The sequence below is a fragment of the Camellia sinensis genome, chromosome 1 (genome assembly GCF_055761805.1).
Source record: "Camellia sinensis isolate YWXY chromosome 1, ASM5576180v1, whole genome shotgun sequence".
Lineage (NCBI taxonomy): Eukaryota > Viridiplantae > Streptophyta > Magnoliopsida > Ericales > Theaceae > Camellia > Camellia sinensis.
Genome location: NC_138961.1, coordinates 253,818,520 through 253,836,057, shown reverse-complemented (window position 1 = coordinate 253,836,057; position 17,538 = coordinate 253,818,520). Strand labels below are relative to the sequence as shown.

General features: G+C 31.2%; 1 protein-coding gene across 6 annotated transcripts; it reads left to right on the top strand.

Moving 5' to 3' along the window:
• The first annotated feature begins 9,076 nt into the window (after window positions 1–9,076).
• Window positions 9,077–16,577, top strand: LOC114289913 (uncharacterized). 6 transcript variants are annotated; one of them, XR_003638787.2, is made up of 7 exons: window positions 9,077–9,216; window positions 10,816–11,040; window positions 11,679–11,754; window positions 12,003–12,182; window positions 13,219–13,303; window positions 13,392–13,503; window positions 16,265–16,577. XR_003638787.2 is itself a non-coding variant. In XM_028233760.2 (7 exons), the coding sequence occupies exons 2-6, from the start codon at window positions 10,870–10,872 to the stop codon at window positions 13,500–13,502; spliced, it is 351 nt and encodes a 116-aa protein (XP_028089561.1). In that variant the 5' UTR covers window positions 9,077–9,216; window positions 10,816–10,869; the 3' UTR covers window position 13,503; window positions 16,265–16,463. The 6 variants fall into 6 exon arrangements, 2 of the variants coding, with proteins under 2 accessions (XP_028089561.1, XP_028089556.1); XR_014349216.1 differs by having other exon boundaries at window positions 12,003–12,078; window positions 16,265–16,463; XM_028233760.2 differs by having other exon boundaries at window positions 10,816–10,872; window positions 12,003–12,078; window positions 16,265–16,463.
• The last annotated feature ends 961 nt before the right edge of the window (window positions 16,578–17,538 follow it).

Genomic DNA, 17,538 nt, shown 5'->3' with positions numbered 1-17,538 from the left:
ATGTCTAGAAGACTAATGCTAATGCACATTGAATGTGATGAATTCATTATGAATGAATCTTAGAGATGCACATTGAATGTGATGGATTCATTATGAATGAATCTTAGAGATGTACATTGTATCTATTATGAATATGTAAGATACATTAGTCTTATCTAATGAATTCATTAAATATAAAAGATGCATTATGTATCATGAATGTATAAGATACATTAATTTATTTAATGAAGTTCATTGAATGAATGGTTCTTTGATGGGAAGAATATTAGTATAAATAGTGTAAGGTCCCAAACCATACTCTCCATCAAAAAACTTAAGTTGTCACCACATGAAGGCTCCCATCGCCTAGAGAGAGAGAAGTGGTTTGAAGATCTTAGACAAGCCAAGAATTTAAAGATCAAGATCTTCCATTCAAGATTTCTCTTTCTTAAAAGAGGATTTCATACTATCATGGATCAAGGTATGTATTCACTTATTTTGTATATTAGAAATTCATATAGTTTTCATGTATGGAATTGAATCCTTAATGGTTTTTAGTTTATGTTCCGCAAAGTTTTCTATCAATTATCTCTTGACTTGCCTAGTAAATTTCTTGAAAATAATTTTAATTATTTATTTTTCTTGTAAACAATTGAATGAGTTTTCTCCGATTTGTTAGTATTTTGTTCTAATCAATTTATTTATTTATTTTGTTCTTGTGAACCATGGAACATATTTTGCCTGAGGTTATGATTTTCAACCAGAAAATATTATGAGGGGGAATTTCTATGGATTAGAGAGGGGGATTTTCTCTAGTTTGAGTGAATTTCTCTGGGTTAAAAGGGGATTTTCTCTGGGTTTGAGTGAATTTTTCTAGGGTGGAGAGAGAATTTCTCTAGTTTTGAAGAATTTCCTTGAGTTAAAGTGTCCAGAGAAATTTTAAAGACCAAAAACAGAATTAAAAAGGTACCTAATAAAATCATTAGGGTTATTTGAAGAGTTGGCTGTTTCATTGGTTGGAACCCAGAAACAGAAATTAGCAATATGAGAAAATTAAGATAATTTTTCTTCATTTTCTTACAAAACAAACGGTCCCATAATCATAAAGATAGAATGCAGCCCAAATAAATTAGCATTTCTAATTCTGAAGATAGTAACAGAAGATGCAAATAAGAAATTTCAGATAATGAATGCATATAAAGGCATTTACAATTCAATGAGATCTTCAAATCTGATGGAATTCTTGAAGCTATCGTCATGAAATATGAGTAATACATCATGTTCAGGTATCTCTTGGTTGAGTCTATAGCCCAATGTTGTTAGAGAGCATAACTTAGTTGAACACTATGGCGTACGTCTCTCTCTCTCTCTCTCTCTCTCTCTCTCTCTCTCTCTGTGATCTGGGTGAACTATAATGTGGTTGCTGTCTTGACAGCCCATTTCAGAAAAACATCTAAGATGTGTACATATTGTATATGCTGCTTGGTTTGGGGATGAATGGTGTTCATATTGTGCGCAGATGATCTGTATATTGTAACATGCATGGATGCGGAATTTTGGAGGTTATTCTATATAAATTTCCTGATTCAACTTTCCATTACTTTGACAGGAAATGTCTCAATAGCATTTCTTATTATGTTTAGTTGCTGAAAGAAATTTCAGCAACAATGCCCACCCTCTTTCTATCTATACAAATTAATTTATTTGATGAGATAAAAAAAAAGTCAGTTTGAGTCTGCTAAAATTTCTCTAGAGTAGAGAAGGAAATTTCTCTGGGGTGAATCTAAAGAAATTCATTGGTGGAATTTTCTCTGTAATGTGTTTAGAGAAATTTGAAATTTTTTCTGTGATTTGTCCAGAGAAATTCTGAAAATATTGAGTGTCCTTTATGCTATAAAATCTTAATACCAGGGGCCTTAAAAAAAATCCCTTAATTTTATATAATAATACATGCATTTTGATTGTTGAAAATAGTAAGAGTGTATTATTTTATATGGGATCATTACAATTTTTTAGAAAAAAATTTAAAAATTTTATTTAGTTAAAAATTTTTGAAAAAAAAAAACCAAAATAACCCTTTTAATCAATCACTTTTTCTCTCTCCTTTCTCTTTATTTCACATTTTGCACATCAATCAATTACTCTTTTTTTTACGCACATTGATTCAATTAAAAAAGATAAATAAATCATGCCAAACTCTAAAAATATTTTCAAAATATACAATTAAAAAAAACTTCAAATTTTGTGAACTTTTTCTAAAAAATTATTTTTCAAAACTGTTTTAGAAATACAAACTAAACATGACTCATTTACAAAAATATAACTTACTAATAATAAGGGTGAGCATGGTCCGGATTAGATTGGATTGGGGTAAAACTATGGTTCTTGAAAAATTAGAACCAATCAAATTCGTTTAAATCGTGGAACCAATCTGAACCAATCCATTTAAACACGGATTGGATCGGTTTAGGACCACATATTCACATAATTAAATAACAAAATATATATATATATATATAACACTTTAATTTTATAAAAACAAAAACATAGTACTATATTAGTTTCACAATAGTAACATGTCTTTCCATAATAGCGATATATTGTTCTAAAATTTAAACAACTATAAGAAAGCTAGTTTCACCATAAATATTTAGACCATTACAAATTAAAACTAAAAACTAACAAATAAAAGAAATAAAAGAAGATACTATGCGGATTTCGGTTTGAGTTTAGGTTTTATATGAAATAAAAGAAGATACTGTGGAAGAGTGTATAATAAAAATATAGACTATTTATATACGATTCGGATCGATTCTAATTCGAAATCATTGGGTTCAATCCGAAACTAATTCATGAATTACGAATTTTTAATTTTTAATTTTTGAATCCAAATGCAAAATATCATTTCAAACCTAACAAATTTGATTAACCTGAATCGGATTACAAATTTGAAGAAATCCTTTTTCAACCCTAACTGATAATATATACTTGATCAATCACATGTCAATCACATGTTGCATATTATTCGTACACTAAGAATTGTGTGGGACAAAATTCATTTTCCATTCCGAACACCTTGTTTGGTGGCGGTGGCCCCCACACAATTAGACTTTTCATAACCCTTTGCAGACAACAATAAAAAAGATAATGAAACAAACCCTAAATTACTCATCATAATAATAATCTATACTATATATTAACAAAAAAAATCAAATTTTAAATGAGAAAAATCTTGTGAATTTTCAAGCCCATATATTATTTTTTAAGAATTTTTATTTTTTAAATCATTACAAAATCTTCTATTGATTAACTTTTATTGAATTATTAAAAAAAATCTTATTATGCCTTGAACATTTCAAAAGAAAAATTAAGGTTCTGTTTGGTAAGACCTTCTAATTATAATTTGAGAATATGAGTTGTATTTTGAGTTTGCGTGTTTTGAAATTATGATTTGAGCGTAGAAAATTTGTTTGATTATGATTTTTGAATAGAGTGTTGAATTGAGTTTTGAAAGTTTGATTTGACATGTGAAGTAAGAAAATTTGTTTGGTTACGAGTTTTGGAAAGTGTTTTTAAAACTTAATTCAAATTGTTGTAACCCATAACAAAACACATTACTTTCACACTATTGAAAATTTTAATCAACACTCATAACCAAACTCTTTTTAAAATTCAATTAAAAAAATTTATTATTAACAGAAAGTAACATTAATCAATTTTTTAATTGAAAATACTACAAAGGAAATAATTTTTTTTCAAAATAAATATTCAAAAAATTTAAATCATAAATATTTAAATAATTTAAATAATCTAAAAAATTTAATAAGTAAAAAATTAAAATAAATATTCAAAAATTTTAAATTGCAAAAATTTAAATAATTTAAATATTCAAAAAATTTTAATAATTTAAAATTTTAATATTTTAAATTTAAAAACAACTCTACACTCAAATCGTAACCAAACACATAAAACAAAACTTAATTAAGAAATTATTTATAAAACTCATAACTCGAAACTCCATACTACTTTCACAACTCTACACTCAAATCGTAACTAAATACATAACAAAAAAATTAAAATATTTAAAAATATTTTTATATAATAGAGTTTGAATTTATTTTTATAAAATATTTTAAAATTTTAAAAATTAAAATCGTAATATTTAAAAATTAAAATATTTAAAAATATTCAAAAAATTAAAAAAATCGTAACATATTTTAATATTAAAATATTTAAAATCTTAACAAAATTAAAATATTTTTAAAATATTTAAATATTTAAAATATTTAAAAAATTAAAATATTGATTTTGAAAAGAGTTTTGAATTATGTGTTTAGTTATGAGTTTTGAAAAGTAATGATTATGTTTTGAATTGAGTTTTGAGAAATGGATATAGAATTATGATTTGAAAGCTCAAAACAAACATCACACTCAAATCAATTGGTGGAACTATAATTTGAGAGACTTACCAAACGGAGCCTAATTCATTTATTTAGAAATTTAAATTTAGAAATTTGAAAAAAGAAATTAACTAATCAATTTTAATTTTTTTAAAAAATTCTAATTTTTGTTGAATCATTTAAAAAAATTAAAAAATTTGAATTAATATTACTTTTTAAAGTTATGTACTGCAAACTCTTATCATATCTATCTCTCTATATAATAATGATTGAAATTTATTTCAGTTGCTATCTCAAAGATTAGTGATAGAGTCAAAAAAAATGTGTAGGTCTATAAGTTTTAAAGTAAATATTTTATGTTACAAAATTTTATCTCAAAGATTAGTGACACTACAACAAAAATGATCTTTAGAGGAGAAAACTAATGACGGAAATAAATTTTGTCACGAAATATATACCTTTTAATGACGAAAATAATATTTTGTCTCCAAATTTACCATTTTTAGAGATAAAAATAAAATTTCGTCACCAATCTAAATATATAATAAAAAAATTAGGTAACGAAATTATTTTTTGTCATTATTTATATTTTTTTTGTCACCAAAGATTTTCCCGCTAATTTTTTTGGAAGGGTGCCAAAATTTTGAAACTTTTTGTGAGAAAAAAATTGGTCACAAATTATAAAATTATTAATAACAAATATATTTTCGTCGCCAATAATTTTTAATATTTTAATATCATTTAGTGACAAAACTATTTTTGTGGCCAATATTATTATCTTTGGCCAAAATTTTGAGTGCCAAACACCCCCCTAAAAATAAATAAATAAATAAAAAATCCTAGCTCCCAACACAAAAATAATTTAGACCTCTAAAAAGAAAGATATAATGGAACACTAATTTGTCTTTTTCCTCCTCATTTTTTATCTTTTATTTCACTGTCTGTTCTTTTTCTTTTTTTTAGTAAGTGGACAATCTATATAATAAGGCAAGAGGGGTTTTGAAAATGTATAAAATGTATGTGAGATACATTTCATTTAAATGGCTCAGATCAATTCTAATAAACATCTATGGCTGAGATGATTTTCATTCCCACCCAAACACTCTGTGCTCTCTCCCTCTCCACCTACCCACGTCTCCTCCCCCATTCCGTCTTCATCTCTCTCCCTCTCTGCTACACGTCTCCTCATTTCCTCTTTATCTCTCTCCTTCTCTGTTATTCTTCCAGAACCACCAAAAACACCTGCCTCCCCAACTTTCCTCTGTATCTAAAACTTTTTCTCTTTGTTTTACTTTTTTCAGGTTGATGATGATCTACGGATGGTGATCCAAGTTGGGCTTTGTTCCAATCAATCGGTGTATCTTCTTCTGCTATTACGAGGCAAAAAGCTTCTATAAATCTTCGAGCTCTCTTTGATTTTCAAACCCACAATGCAACAAAGAAAGAGACAGAGAGACCTGATCGAGAGAAGCACGAGAGAAACCACGGGAATGAGGGATGTTGCGAGATAAATCTAAAACTGGTAGTTTACCAGTGAAATCGATAGCCCATCTTCGATTCATTGACACTCATTTCCCATTATCCATTAAAAAACAACACTTTTTTCATATTTTTTTTATGTATCTGAAATTGGTAGTTTATGAATCTTTTTCTCTTTGTTTCACTCTTTCAAGTTGATGATGATCCAAGTTAGGTTATCTTCTTCAGCTATTAAGAGGCAAACAACTTCTACAAATCTTTGAGGGCTCTGATTCTCTCTCTCTCTCTCTTTCTCTCTTAGCAGCACTACAACGATGTATTTAGTATTTTTCTCAATAAAATATCTATTTCAAACATCTCTTTGGTTTTTGTAGCCCATGGTTTTCCAAAACCATTTTTGGGAGTGATTTGAGGGTTTTTTGAATTATTTTGAGTTGGTTTCCACATGGGCTTATGAAGATGAAGCAATGCCTGTTGATGCAAACTTGGTGGACTTAGACCGTGTTTGATGGGTTATTATTTGAAAGGTGGTGTCTTGGTCCCAAGTTTAATTTAGTAAATAGGCGTTAGGCCGTGGGTTGTTGTATGGTGTTCAACCACAGTTCTACTGAATTGTTTAGTGGGTTGTTCAACCACTTTTTGTATAATTGTCCATATATTTATGATAGAGGGTACTTGGGGTACATTGTTGATGTGGGGGTGTTTTAATTAGTTATTTTATTAGGTTTCCTTTTTTGGGTATGGGATTTGTTATATTACTAGGATATGTTCTTTGTAAATGTGTAATATTTTGTCTTTAATTTATGACTTACCTAAAAAAAAATCTCTCAGATCAGCTCTGAATGGGTTTTATTTTGAAATGTGTTTTGATTTATGAAAGGTTTTATTGAGTTTGGATTTGTATTTTTAAGATTTGGGTTTGGGTTTGTGATTTTTAATGTGTTTTAATGAATTTTCATTTTATTTGAAAAATAGATCTAATTTTTGTAATTTTTATTTACATCGTGCCTTCAGTGAGAAATAGGAGTGGGATTAATTATTTAAAATTTCACAAATACCCTTTACATTATTATCAAATTTAGGATTATACCAACTAAAGAATAAATAGATTTTTACTCAATGTTATTTTTCTTTTCTTTTTTTATATTTTTTAAATATTAAAGAATCTAACTATCAAAAAAATTTTACTCAATGTTATTCCTTTTTTTTTTTTTAATATTAATGAATCCAACTATCAATAAATTTTTACTCAATGTTATTTTCACATTTTTTTTTTTGGGTGCAAATATTAAAGAATCTAACTTTGAATAAAATTTTACTCAATTATTTGTATTTAATATTACATGAGCCATATTACGAGGCTCATTCTAAGTTTTATAACAAATTTAGCAATAAACACAAGGGCAAAATAATCAATTAACCCATAGTCCTACGGGATTCATTTTGAGTGATGCTATTAGCACCCCCATAAATTATTTTGGACCCTCTAATTTTTAATTTTTTTTTATTACAATAATAACCTCAAATAAAATTACTACAAAGAATATCATTAATTTTGGAACATAGATCTAAACATTATTTTTGAGGGAATATCATTAATTTAATAATTTTATTTTCAATTACATTTCAATTTAATAATGATATTTAGATCATATGCCCGTGCCTAAATTTATTCCCTCAAAAGTAAAAATATATCAATAGCATAATTTTATTATAAAAATATATCATTATTTACATCGTGTTTTTAAAATATATCAATATATCAATTTTTTTTTGGTTTGGCCCAGGTGTGATATATCTTAAGGCACACATTATATTCTAATTCTAACGATAGCCAAATTTTTGTTTGGCCCAAGAGTGATACATCTTCAAGTTTGTTGGTGAAATTGAGGTATTGATCATCATTTATGTTGGTGGAATTGATCTTGCAATTTATGTGTTAAGCTTTATTAATCTGGGTTTGAGTTGTTTGAAGTGTGATAAAATTACCGGATTTTGTTTGTGCATATCAACTCCAATTTTGTCATTTTTGTTGCATTTGTGTTTTTGTTCATAAAAATTAATTCAAAAACTTGGCAGAAAGTTTGTAATCTCTAGGGTTGTGTTTATTTATGTGTGTGAGAATATGTATTTTATCTTTCAAGTTCTATTTTTTTCCTTTTTTGATAAATTTCTTGACCCACAACAATGGTGAAAACAGTGTAGAGAATACCCTAAAAGTTCCATGGTCATCATCTTCTCCATTTATTCATCAAATCCAAAGCTCACTGACCCGTGGGACTAAAGGAGGGGTGGATTCTGCGAATGTACTCTCAGTTTTTTAAATTTTTTTATTTTATTTTTTATTTTTACATAGTCGTATTATTATTATTATTATTTGAACAGAAGATATTCACTCTCTTCAGGTACATTGTTGGATGGATGTTGTTGTGGTCCTTGCTTTATTGTTCCAGTCCCTTGATCTAATTTCATGGTGTGTTCATCTGAGCAAACCAAATGGATAGTTTTATTTGATTTTTTTTTAAAAAAATTATCAGTTGTTCATAGCATTTTAGTGCACAACGTTAACTCATTAATATTCTTTAATATGATGCTTGGGTTCTATTGGGAATTAAATTATTCAATCTATTTTTAGTTTACAATTATTTTTTTTTAAAAATTAATATTATCATCTATAACTTAAGGAAATAGAGAGTCTTCGTTTGAGAAGAGAGAGGAATGGGGGGATATTAGTCGGTGAGATAGAGAGAGACAGTTGAGAAGATTAATGTTTTACAGTCTTTGGGGGAGAGAGACTGAGGTAATAGAGAAGAGGAGAGAGAGTGGGTGAGAAAATTAAGAGATTGCAATTTGGGGAAAGTGCAATTTATCTTGGAAACATTTTTTTTTATTAAAAATATAAAAAACGCTACATATTCTTAAAAAAATACAACTTTATAACTCTCACTCACTTGTGATTGGTCCATATGATTGGTTTGCATCAATTTGGGAGTCATGGAGGTTTCTAATTTTGGGATTCCTGAAATTTATTTGAGTTACTAAAAAATTAGTGTTTCATTTGAGTTTCATGTCTTCATTTAGAAAAGAAAAGAAAAAAAACAAAAACAACAAATTTAAATACATTTCTCACTAATTTTTATTTATATTTTAATCTCATCATTAATTGTATCGTGTCTTCGGTCACGGCCATACGCTAGTCAATCTATACAGGGAAGAGCAAAGAACATGATTCAAAGGGGGAAAATGAGAAGAGAGGGAGAAGATAGAGGGTTCGAAGGGGAAGGGAAGGGTTTCAATGTCTCTCTTTGGACACTTCGACGGTATGGCAAGACTGGTTCCGTGATAATAACGATCAACGGTACGTACTCATCTCATCTCCCTCAAACATCTACATACCTAAACGATTGTCAAGCATAAGCTTATAATCACTCCCTTTGATGAGGCTAAGGCCGCGAATGGCAAGAACGATCTCGCGGTGGAGATGGTCGGCGTAGATGAGGTAGGGAGGGGCGTGGCCATGGGTTTGTCGGGGTCGAGGCGGTTGAGGGGAATTAGGGGTGCCCCTCTCTCTCTATATATATATATATATATATGTATGTATGTATATGACTGTTTTTAGATTCTGATGATTCTTATCTCTGCTACCATTACTTTGTTCACAATTTAACTACGATTTCTCAATTCAATCTTCACCTGTTTTAGGGCTATTTGGATTCATCTTTATATCTTAATCTGTATATGCATATGTGAAATTACTATTTCAAACAACTGTGCATTTTTATTGATAAAGTTTGCCCCTTTTTTCAAATCTTGAATAGTTTTCTTGTGTTATGAGCCAATTTCTATATACTCTAGTGGTTTTTAGCATTCCTTTTTTAAGTATTTGGATATGGGTCAAGCAGATGGTATAGGCTTTTCTAAATTTTTATTTTATTTTTAATTTTATTTTATAGCTGCTGATATATGCTATGCACTTGGGTCATTGTAATTCAGACATTTTGTCTGTTCCAAGCTTGTGTTTATTCTTTGGTGGGATAAAGGAGTTGAAAATTTGATTAGAGGGAAAGGAAATGAGGAGAGGGAGGGGATTTAATGGATCATCTAGGTGGATAAGCTTATGGCTGTAGATAGTGGAAGTAAACAGATACAATTGAGAAATGGAAAGGTTAAGAGGAGTGCTGATGAGCATAGAAATGGAGGATGATAAGGGTACAAAAGGCCAAATAAAACAAGAGTCTTGGTAGGGATCCCTAAAACAAGAGTCTAGCTAGGGTTGTGCCATAGGTGTTTGATTCTGCACATATCAACATCTGACATGTAACAGTCCATCTCATTAGGGATAAATTTACGGGTCTCAAGCTTTTTCATAATACAATATTGGAAAAGACCATGAGGAAGCAAGCAGCTAGAGAGACAGGAAAGCTCTCAAGTAGGAGAGAGTTGTCTTATGTATCGAAGTATACTACTGACATAATTCCCACCTCCCACAGGGAAAATAAAAATTTGTTTTTACTTTCAAATCAAGGTCAATTCTTCAGGTCATAGCTTGTGTTGGCTTCATACTAAACTTGTTTCATTATCCTTTCCAGTCCTGATTGAACATGTGCTAGTGGATTGCATCAGTTTTTATATATGGCTGTTATTAAGATGGCTTAAAAAGATTATACATTCTTTATTATATGTTCTTTCAAGCAGAATGTACAATCTATTTAAGCTTCTTAACATGTGTCTTAAGGGCACACATTGAACAAATCCTTTTTGTATTTGTAGTTCTTGACTTACCTATGCACTTTTAGTAAATTGTTCATCCATTCATTATCACTTGTTTGTGCTTTTCATCCACATGATATACTCTCTCATAAACACGGACATGTTCAAAATGAATTTCTGTGAGCATGAATTGTTCTGCTTTTATGAACTTAGTGGTATGTTTAATACTAACTGTGTTTATAAATAGGGGTTCTCACGAGCAGCAAGCTCAGCCAAGTCCACAAGAGATTCCTACAAATTCATGGTATCCTTCATTTGTAGTTAGCTCTCCAAGTTCTTCCCGCCCAACAACTCCTAGTAGCACATCTTCTAGTAGCTTCAGTGTACAAAGGCCTGTAGATCGGCCAGAGTCACAATCTCATGTTTCGCCTGCAGTGGCTGTTGGCATTATTGTTCTGTTAAAGGATAAGAAGTAAAGCTCATGGATCCCTAATCCATTATTATTACATTGCTAATTATTATTTTGTAATCATGATATGTATCATGTATCATTGTTATGATATATCATATTGTGTATCGTTTAGATGCATTAACATATATGAGTATACATTTAAAAAATAAGATTTCTAGAAATGTGTCCTCGATTGCTTTTAACAGTATGTGAAATAGAGTACAATTTCCATATTAATCTGTTAGTGTGAGTTGAAACTCCAAAATTGCGAATAATGGGTTGAGAGGAGGGCAACCAAGTTTTTAATTTTTTTAATTTTTAAACCAAAGAAAAAAAAGTAATTTTTTTAAGTTTTGGGGTTTGGTAAAAGTGACTTCTCTTTTGGAAAAATAAATTGTTACATTTTATTCTCTTGAAACTGCAATAGTCCATTGTTTCCCCCCCAAAAATTACAGGTTCTTTTTTCTGTTGACAAATTCATAGGCTTAGGTTCTTCTTTCTCTTTGTATGAATGCTTGAATATGCTGTGTTATTTTGTTTGCTTAGGGAATTAGACTTCTTAAGCTTGATGTTGTAATTGTTAAGATTATGCTTGTAGGCGTAATTACTGCTTTTTAAGATTTCCTCTATTGCGTTTTCTAAATTGTGAATTTCTTCAGATTTCAGTGGGTTCTCATTTATACCCTAAGAATCCAGTCCTCCACCTTGGAAGTCAGCTCAACTTCAGTGTAGAAGGTTGGTGTATGATAAAATTTTACATTAATTTTCAGTTGGTCACAACTAAAACTCACAAATCCATTCCGGAAATCTAGATCTAAAAGACAACATTGAATTAGTGCTTAAAAAGCCATACTAATTGTATTTATCAGGTGGAAATCTTAGTCTGAAATTGATGAATAATTTAAATGCCAATTTTTTTGTTTCTGAAGACAAAGTGGAGCTTTAAGGTAATTGTTACTTTTCCATTTTCCTTTTTATGGTAGGATTAAATGATCAAGTGTTTGGCCGTTGGTTGAGTGCCAATGAAAGTGTTATATATGTGGACATGATATCTGGAAGGTACTACTCGAGGTATTGAGCAGAATATTTTTCCCTTTGCTGTTCTAGATGTTAACAAACGTTCCTATCCCAGCAAAAGGATATAGCTTCCCTGTGAGGTTCAGGTTTGTAAATTGGCCTTTTTGTCTTGACAACAACTAGAATTTAGCGTATCTTTATGTCCATTGCTTGGAAGCTAATGATATTAAGATTATTTCCCTGGATTTCATTTTGGTCATACATTGTCTATAATTTCTGAAATTTGTGTCTTTGGAAGACAAATGAACTGGTAGAATTTACATACTCAAAATAAAGGTTCTGCCTTGAGAATTTCTTAATTGAGCATGTTCAATTCAAACTTTTTCTTTTCTCTTATGTGCTGCTTCCTTAAAGATTCTTGCGTAGAAATTTCTCTGCCTTGACATCGTAGTATTTGAGTCGTCGACTTTGTGAAAATAGCTTGTTTGCTTCCTTAATTGCTAATCAAACTGTCTACAACCTTTCCAGTGGTGTTTCAATTAGGTTTCCTTTCCAAAAGTTACAAGAAAACTTTTTTAAAGCATTTTTCTTTTTGTGAGTGTATACATTTATTTCATTGTCGATTTTTTTGAAATCCTAATATACAAAATTGTTTATTGTTCAATTTACAACTTACAAAAATGATACAGAATCTCTTGGAAGCTTGTACAAACAAATGCAATATGAGAAAAGAAAAAAATTTCATGTTTTCATCACGAGGAACATTGCATCAACTCCCTGCAAAGAGTTGGGAGGGGTGGGAATTAAGAGACTAGGAAGAAATTTGATAATCACTTTGTGTGTACAGGATTATTTGGCACTTGTTACACTGTAAGAAAAATAAAATGAAAAATTCTGATGAAAATGTTTCAGTATGTGTTTCAGTATCACCTTTAATCTTATGTTGTTTGAGATTTCATTTATATTATTGCAAATTTTTTAGATTTTTAGGTGGTTCTATTTCATTTTGATAGTTTATCTCGATGGATTTGATCTCCATTGCTTGTATCTTCAACAACCTTTTTTCAAATATTGGCTTTCATTATGTGCTGTTAACTTGTATATGTTTGGCATCCCGTCACTATTAAATAACATACAGAAGTATTTGTTCTTCTAATTGATCTATTTGTTTTGTTGTGAAAGTGATGATCATTACTACAAGTCTAAAGCTCCTCGGAACAATGTGCAAGTCCTGTATGACTGTAGAGTGGACCTACCTTTTGTCGGGGTTTGTTCCTGTCTTGCTCTTTGCTCTTGTTTTGCACGAAACAACTAATCTACAGTTTCATCGTTCAATGTTGCTTTTATTCTTGTAGATTGTAGATATGCAAAGCCACAGAAGGATCTCTCTGGAAATTCATATTGCCTCTTCTTTCCTTCCTCTCCGGAGCATTAAGTACATTCTATTTCTAAGTCAAAAGACATGAGGTAAATTCCATTTTGTTTTCTTTTTGTTGAGCCATCGAACTTCATTTTAACCTTCCATTTTTTAATGCTGTTTTATCACTTCCTCCTTATTAGGGTAGCTAATTTCATCTATATGTCCCTGTCAAAAAGTAAGAAAAGTATAGGAGTGCCACATTGTCGTTAAAAAGTTTTGATGACGAAATCATAGAAATATAGAAAGAAAGTTGCAATGGTTAAAGGTGATTACAAACTAAATGTGTATTTAGATTTTGAATTTGATTGTTAGAGAGAGAGAGAGAGAGAATGAAATATGAAAATAAGTCAAAAAATGTACTTTTTCACACTTAAGCTTGAAAATAGGCCATCGGAGGCTAAAATCATGTAACATTCACGAGACGGCCCAAGAACACCTCAAACACGTCGGGAGGGACCAATGTAAGTTGTGGAAACTTATGGAACTAGTATGAGACTCCCAGTTTGAAAACTAAGTTCAAAAATGTACTTTTTCAAAATAGGCCATCAGAGGTCAAAATCGTGTAACAGCCACGAGACGGATCAAGGAACACCTCAAATACTTCGGGAGGGACCAATGTAAGTTGTGGAAACTTACAAAACTAGCACGGGACTCCCAGTTTGAAAACTAAGTCTAAAAATACACTTTTTTCATACTTAAGCTTGAAAACAACCCATCGGAGGCCAAAATCGTGTAACAGTCACGAGAAGGCCTGGGCAACACTTCAAACACCTCGGGAGGGACCAATGTAAGTTGTTAAAACTTACGGAACCAGCATGGGACTCCCGCTTTGAAAACTAAGTCGTAAAAGACACTTTTTTTACACTTAAGCTTGAAAATAAGCCATCGGAGGCCAAAATTGTGTAACAGTCACGAGACAGCCTGAGAAATACCTCAAACACCTCGAGAGGGACCAATGTATGTTGTGAAAACTTACGGAACTAGCACGTGACTCCCAGTTTGAAAACTAAGTCTAAAAATGCACTTTTTTACACTTAAGCTTGAGAATATGCCATTGGAGGTCAAAATCGTGTTATAGTCATGAGAAGGCCCGAACAACACCTCAAACACCTCGGGAGGGACCAACGTAAGTTGTGAAAACTTACGGAACTAGCACGAGACTTCCGGTTTGAAAACTAAGTCGAAAAAAATACTTTTTTCACACTTAAGCTTGAAAATAGGCCATCGAGGGCTAAAATCTTGCAACAACCATGAGACGGCCCGGGAAACACCTCAAACACCTCAGGAGGGACCAATGTAAGTTGTGGAAACTTACGGAACTAGCACGGGACTTCCGATTTGAAAACTAAGTCGAAAAAGGCACTTTTTCACACTTAACCTTGAAAATAGGTTATCGGGGGGCCAAAATCGTGTAACAGCCATGAGACGGCCTGTGGAACACCTCAAACACCTCGAGAGGGACAACTTTAAGTTACGGAAACTTACGGAACTAGTACGGGACGCCCGGTTTGAAAACTGTCTAAAAATGCACTTTTTCACACTTAAGCTTGAAAATAGGCCATCGGAGGTCAAAATTGTGTAGCAGCCACAAGACGGCCTGGGGAAAACCTCAAACACATCAAGAGGGAATGTAAGTTGTTGAAACTTACGGAACTAGCATGAGACTCTCGGTTAGAAAACTAAGTCTAAAAATGCATTTTTTTCACATTTAAGCTTGAAAATAGGCCATCATAGCCTAAAATCGTATAACAGTCACGAGAAGGCCTGGGCAACACCTCAAACACCTTGGGAGAGACCAATGTAAGTCGTTAAAACTTACGAAACTAGCACGGGACTTCCGGTTTGAAAACTAAGTTGAAAAAGGGCATTTTTTTTTCGCACTTAAGCTTGAAAATAAGCCATCGGGGGCCAAAATCGTGCAACAGCCACGTGACAGCTTGGTGAACACCTCAAACACCTCGAGAGGGACCAATATAAGTTGTGGAAACTTACAGAACTAGCACGAGACTCTCGGTTTGAAAACTAAGTCTTAAAATACACTTTTTCACACTTAAGCTTGAAAATAGGCCATCGGAAGCCAAAATCGTGTAATAGCCACGAGACAGCCCCGGGGAACACCTCAAACACCTCGGGAGGGACCAATGTAAGTTGTAGAAATTTACAAAACTAGCACGGGACTCCCGGTTTGAAAGCTAAGTCTAAAAATGCGCTTTTTCACAATTAAGCTTAAAAATTGGCCATCAGAGGCCAAAATCGTGTAACAGCCACTAGACGGCTTGGGGAACACCTCAAACACCTCAGGAGGGACCAATGTAAGTTGTGAAAACTTACGGAACTAGCACGGGACTCCCGGTTTGAAAACTAAGTCAAAAAAAGGCACTTTTTCCAACTCTTAAGCTTGAAAAGAGGCCATCGGGGGCCAAAATCGTTAAACAACCACGAGAAGGTCCGGGGAACACCTCAATTACCTCTGAAGCAACCGTTGTAACTTGTATAAACTTACGTAACTAGCATGGGACTCCCGGTTTGAAAACTAAGTCCAAAAATGATTTTTTCCAACACTTAAGCTTTTAAATAGGCCATCGGGGCCAAAATCCTGTAACAGGCACGGGAAGGTCTGGAAAACACCTCAAACACCTTGGGAGGGACCAATGTAAGTTGTGGAAACTTACGGAACTAGCACGGGACTCCCGATTTGAAAACTAAGTCGAAAAATGCATGTTAAATTTTATATTTAATTGATAAGATAATAATTGTCTAACTTGCATTCTTTTTTTTTCTTTTTTTTTTTGTTTCATTTTTTTGCAGATTTGAGATTTGATATGGACATGTTTGGTAATTTGGAGAGTAAAAGCTAGCTCGTTTTGTGTTTTTGTTCATATTACCTTACATGTATTTTGGTTGCGTTGTAAATTTTATATTTTTGTTGGTATTACAGGACATGTTTGGTAATCTGCACTTGATATTATATTTTTGTTGATATTAGTAGACATGTCTTTTGTGGATATTAGGAGACGTGTTTGGTAATTTGCATGCTGTTGATATTGTATTTTTGTGAATATTAGTAGACATGTTTTTTGTGGATATTAGGAGACATGTTTGGTAATCCGCATGCAATTCATATTGTATTTTTGTGGATAGTGCTGAAATTTGATTGTGATATTTATGAAAATGAATAAATTTTTGTATTGATTTGTAATAGATATTATATTGAACAGGTCATTGAAATGCGTAGGGAATTATTACTTCAAAGAAAAAATTTAATTTGAAAATAGTATCCTCATTTTAAATTTTTTTAATTATTATTAGCGACGAAATAAAAAATGTCGCTATTAGATTTCAAAAAAAACATGACGAATAATTTTGTCACTAATGGTATAGTACCAAACAAATAATTACGTCACATTTGTTGAATATTTCGTCGTTAAATTGAAATATTTGGTGACAAAATATTTTTTGTCATTGAAGAATTATTTTTTTTGCTCATTTTAGTGACGAATTTTTTTGTCAACTTAATTTATATCATTGGTGAGGAAAACTTGTCACTAAAATCTATTTGGTGATGAAATATTTTGTAGTTAAAAACAATTAAAATAAAATATTATCTAGTTTTAGTGATGAAATTGATGTTATAGAGAATGAAAAATGCAACATTTGGAGGCGAAAAATTTCGTCGCAAAAAATGAAAAGTAGGCGACGAAATTGTTTTTCGTCACTAGGTATTTTCAGTGACAACGTATAGGCGACAAATGTGGTGACAAAATTTTTTCATCACAAATCACTTTAGTGACGAAAATTTGATGTTTGGAGACAAAATCAGTCTGTCACCAAAAGTCCTTTTTGTTGTAGTGTGATAAAGACAATTTTTAATGTTTTGGTGAATGTCACATTGACATAAATATTAAGTTATCTAGATTTTAACTCATTTCTAATATTTAGTCAAATAATACAAGCTAATCATAATTTATTTTCATGAAAGAGTTCTGCGATAAGATAATTTATAATTTTTAGTGGACAAATTTTTAGGCTTTACAAAATAAGAAAAAATTAATATATTAATAAATGTAATTTATTACTATCAT

Coding starts and splice junctions, on each gene's coding strand:
- LOC114289913 (XM_028233755.2), top strand. Junction 11,755..12,002: donor GCTCAACTTCAGTGTAGAAG/GTTGGTGTATGA, acceptor TTTTTATGGTAG/GATTAAATGATCAAGTGTTT. Junction 13,304..13,391: donor TGGACCTACCTTTTGTCGGG/GTTTGTTCCTGT, acceptor TTATTCTTGTAG/ATTGTAGATATGCAAAGCCA.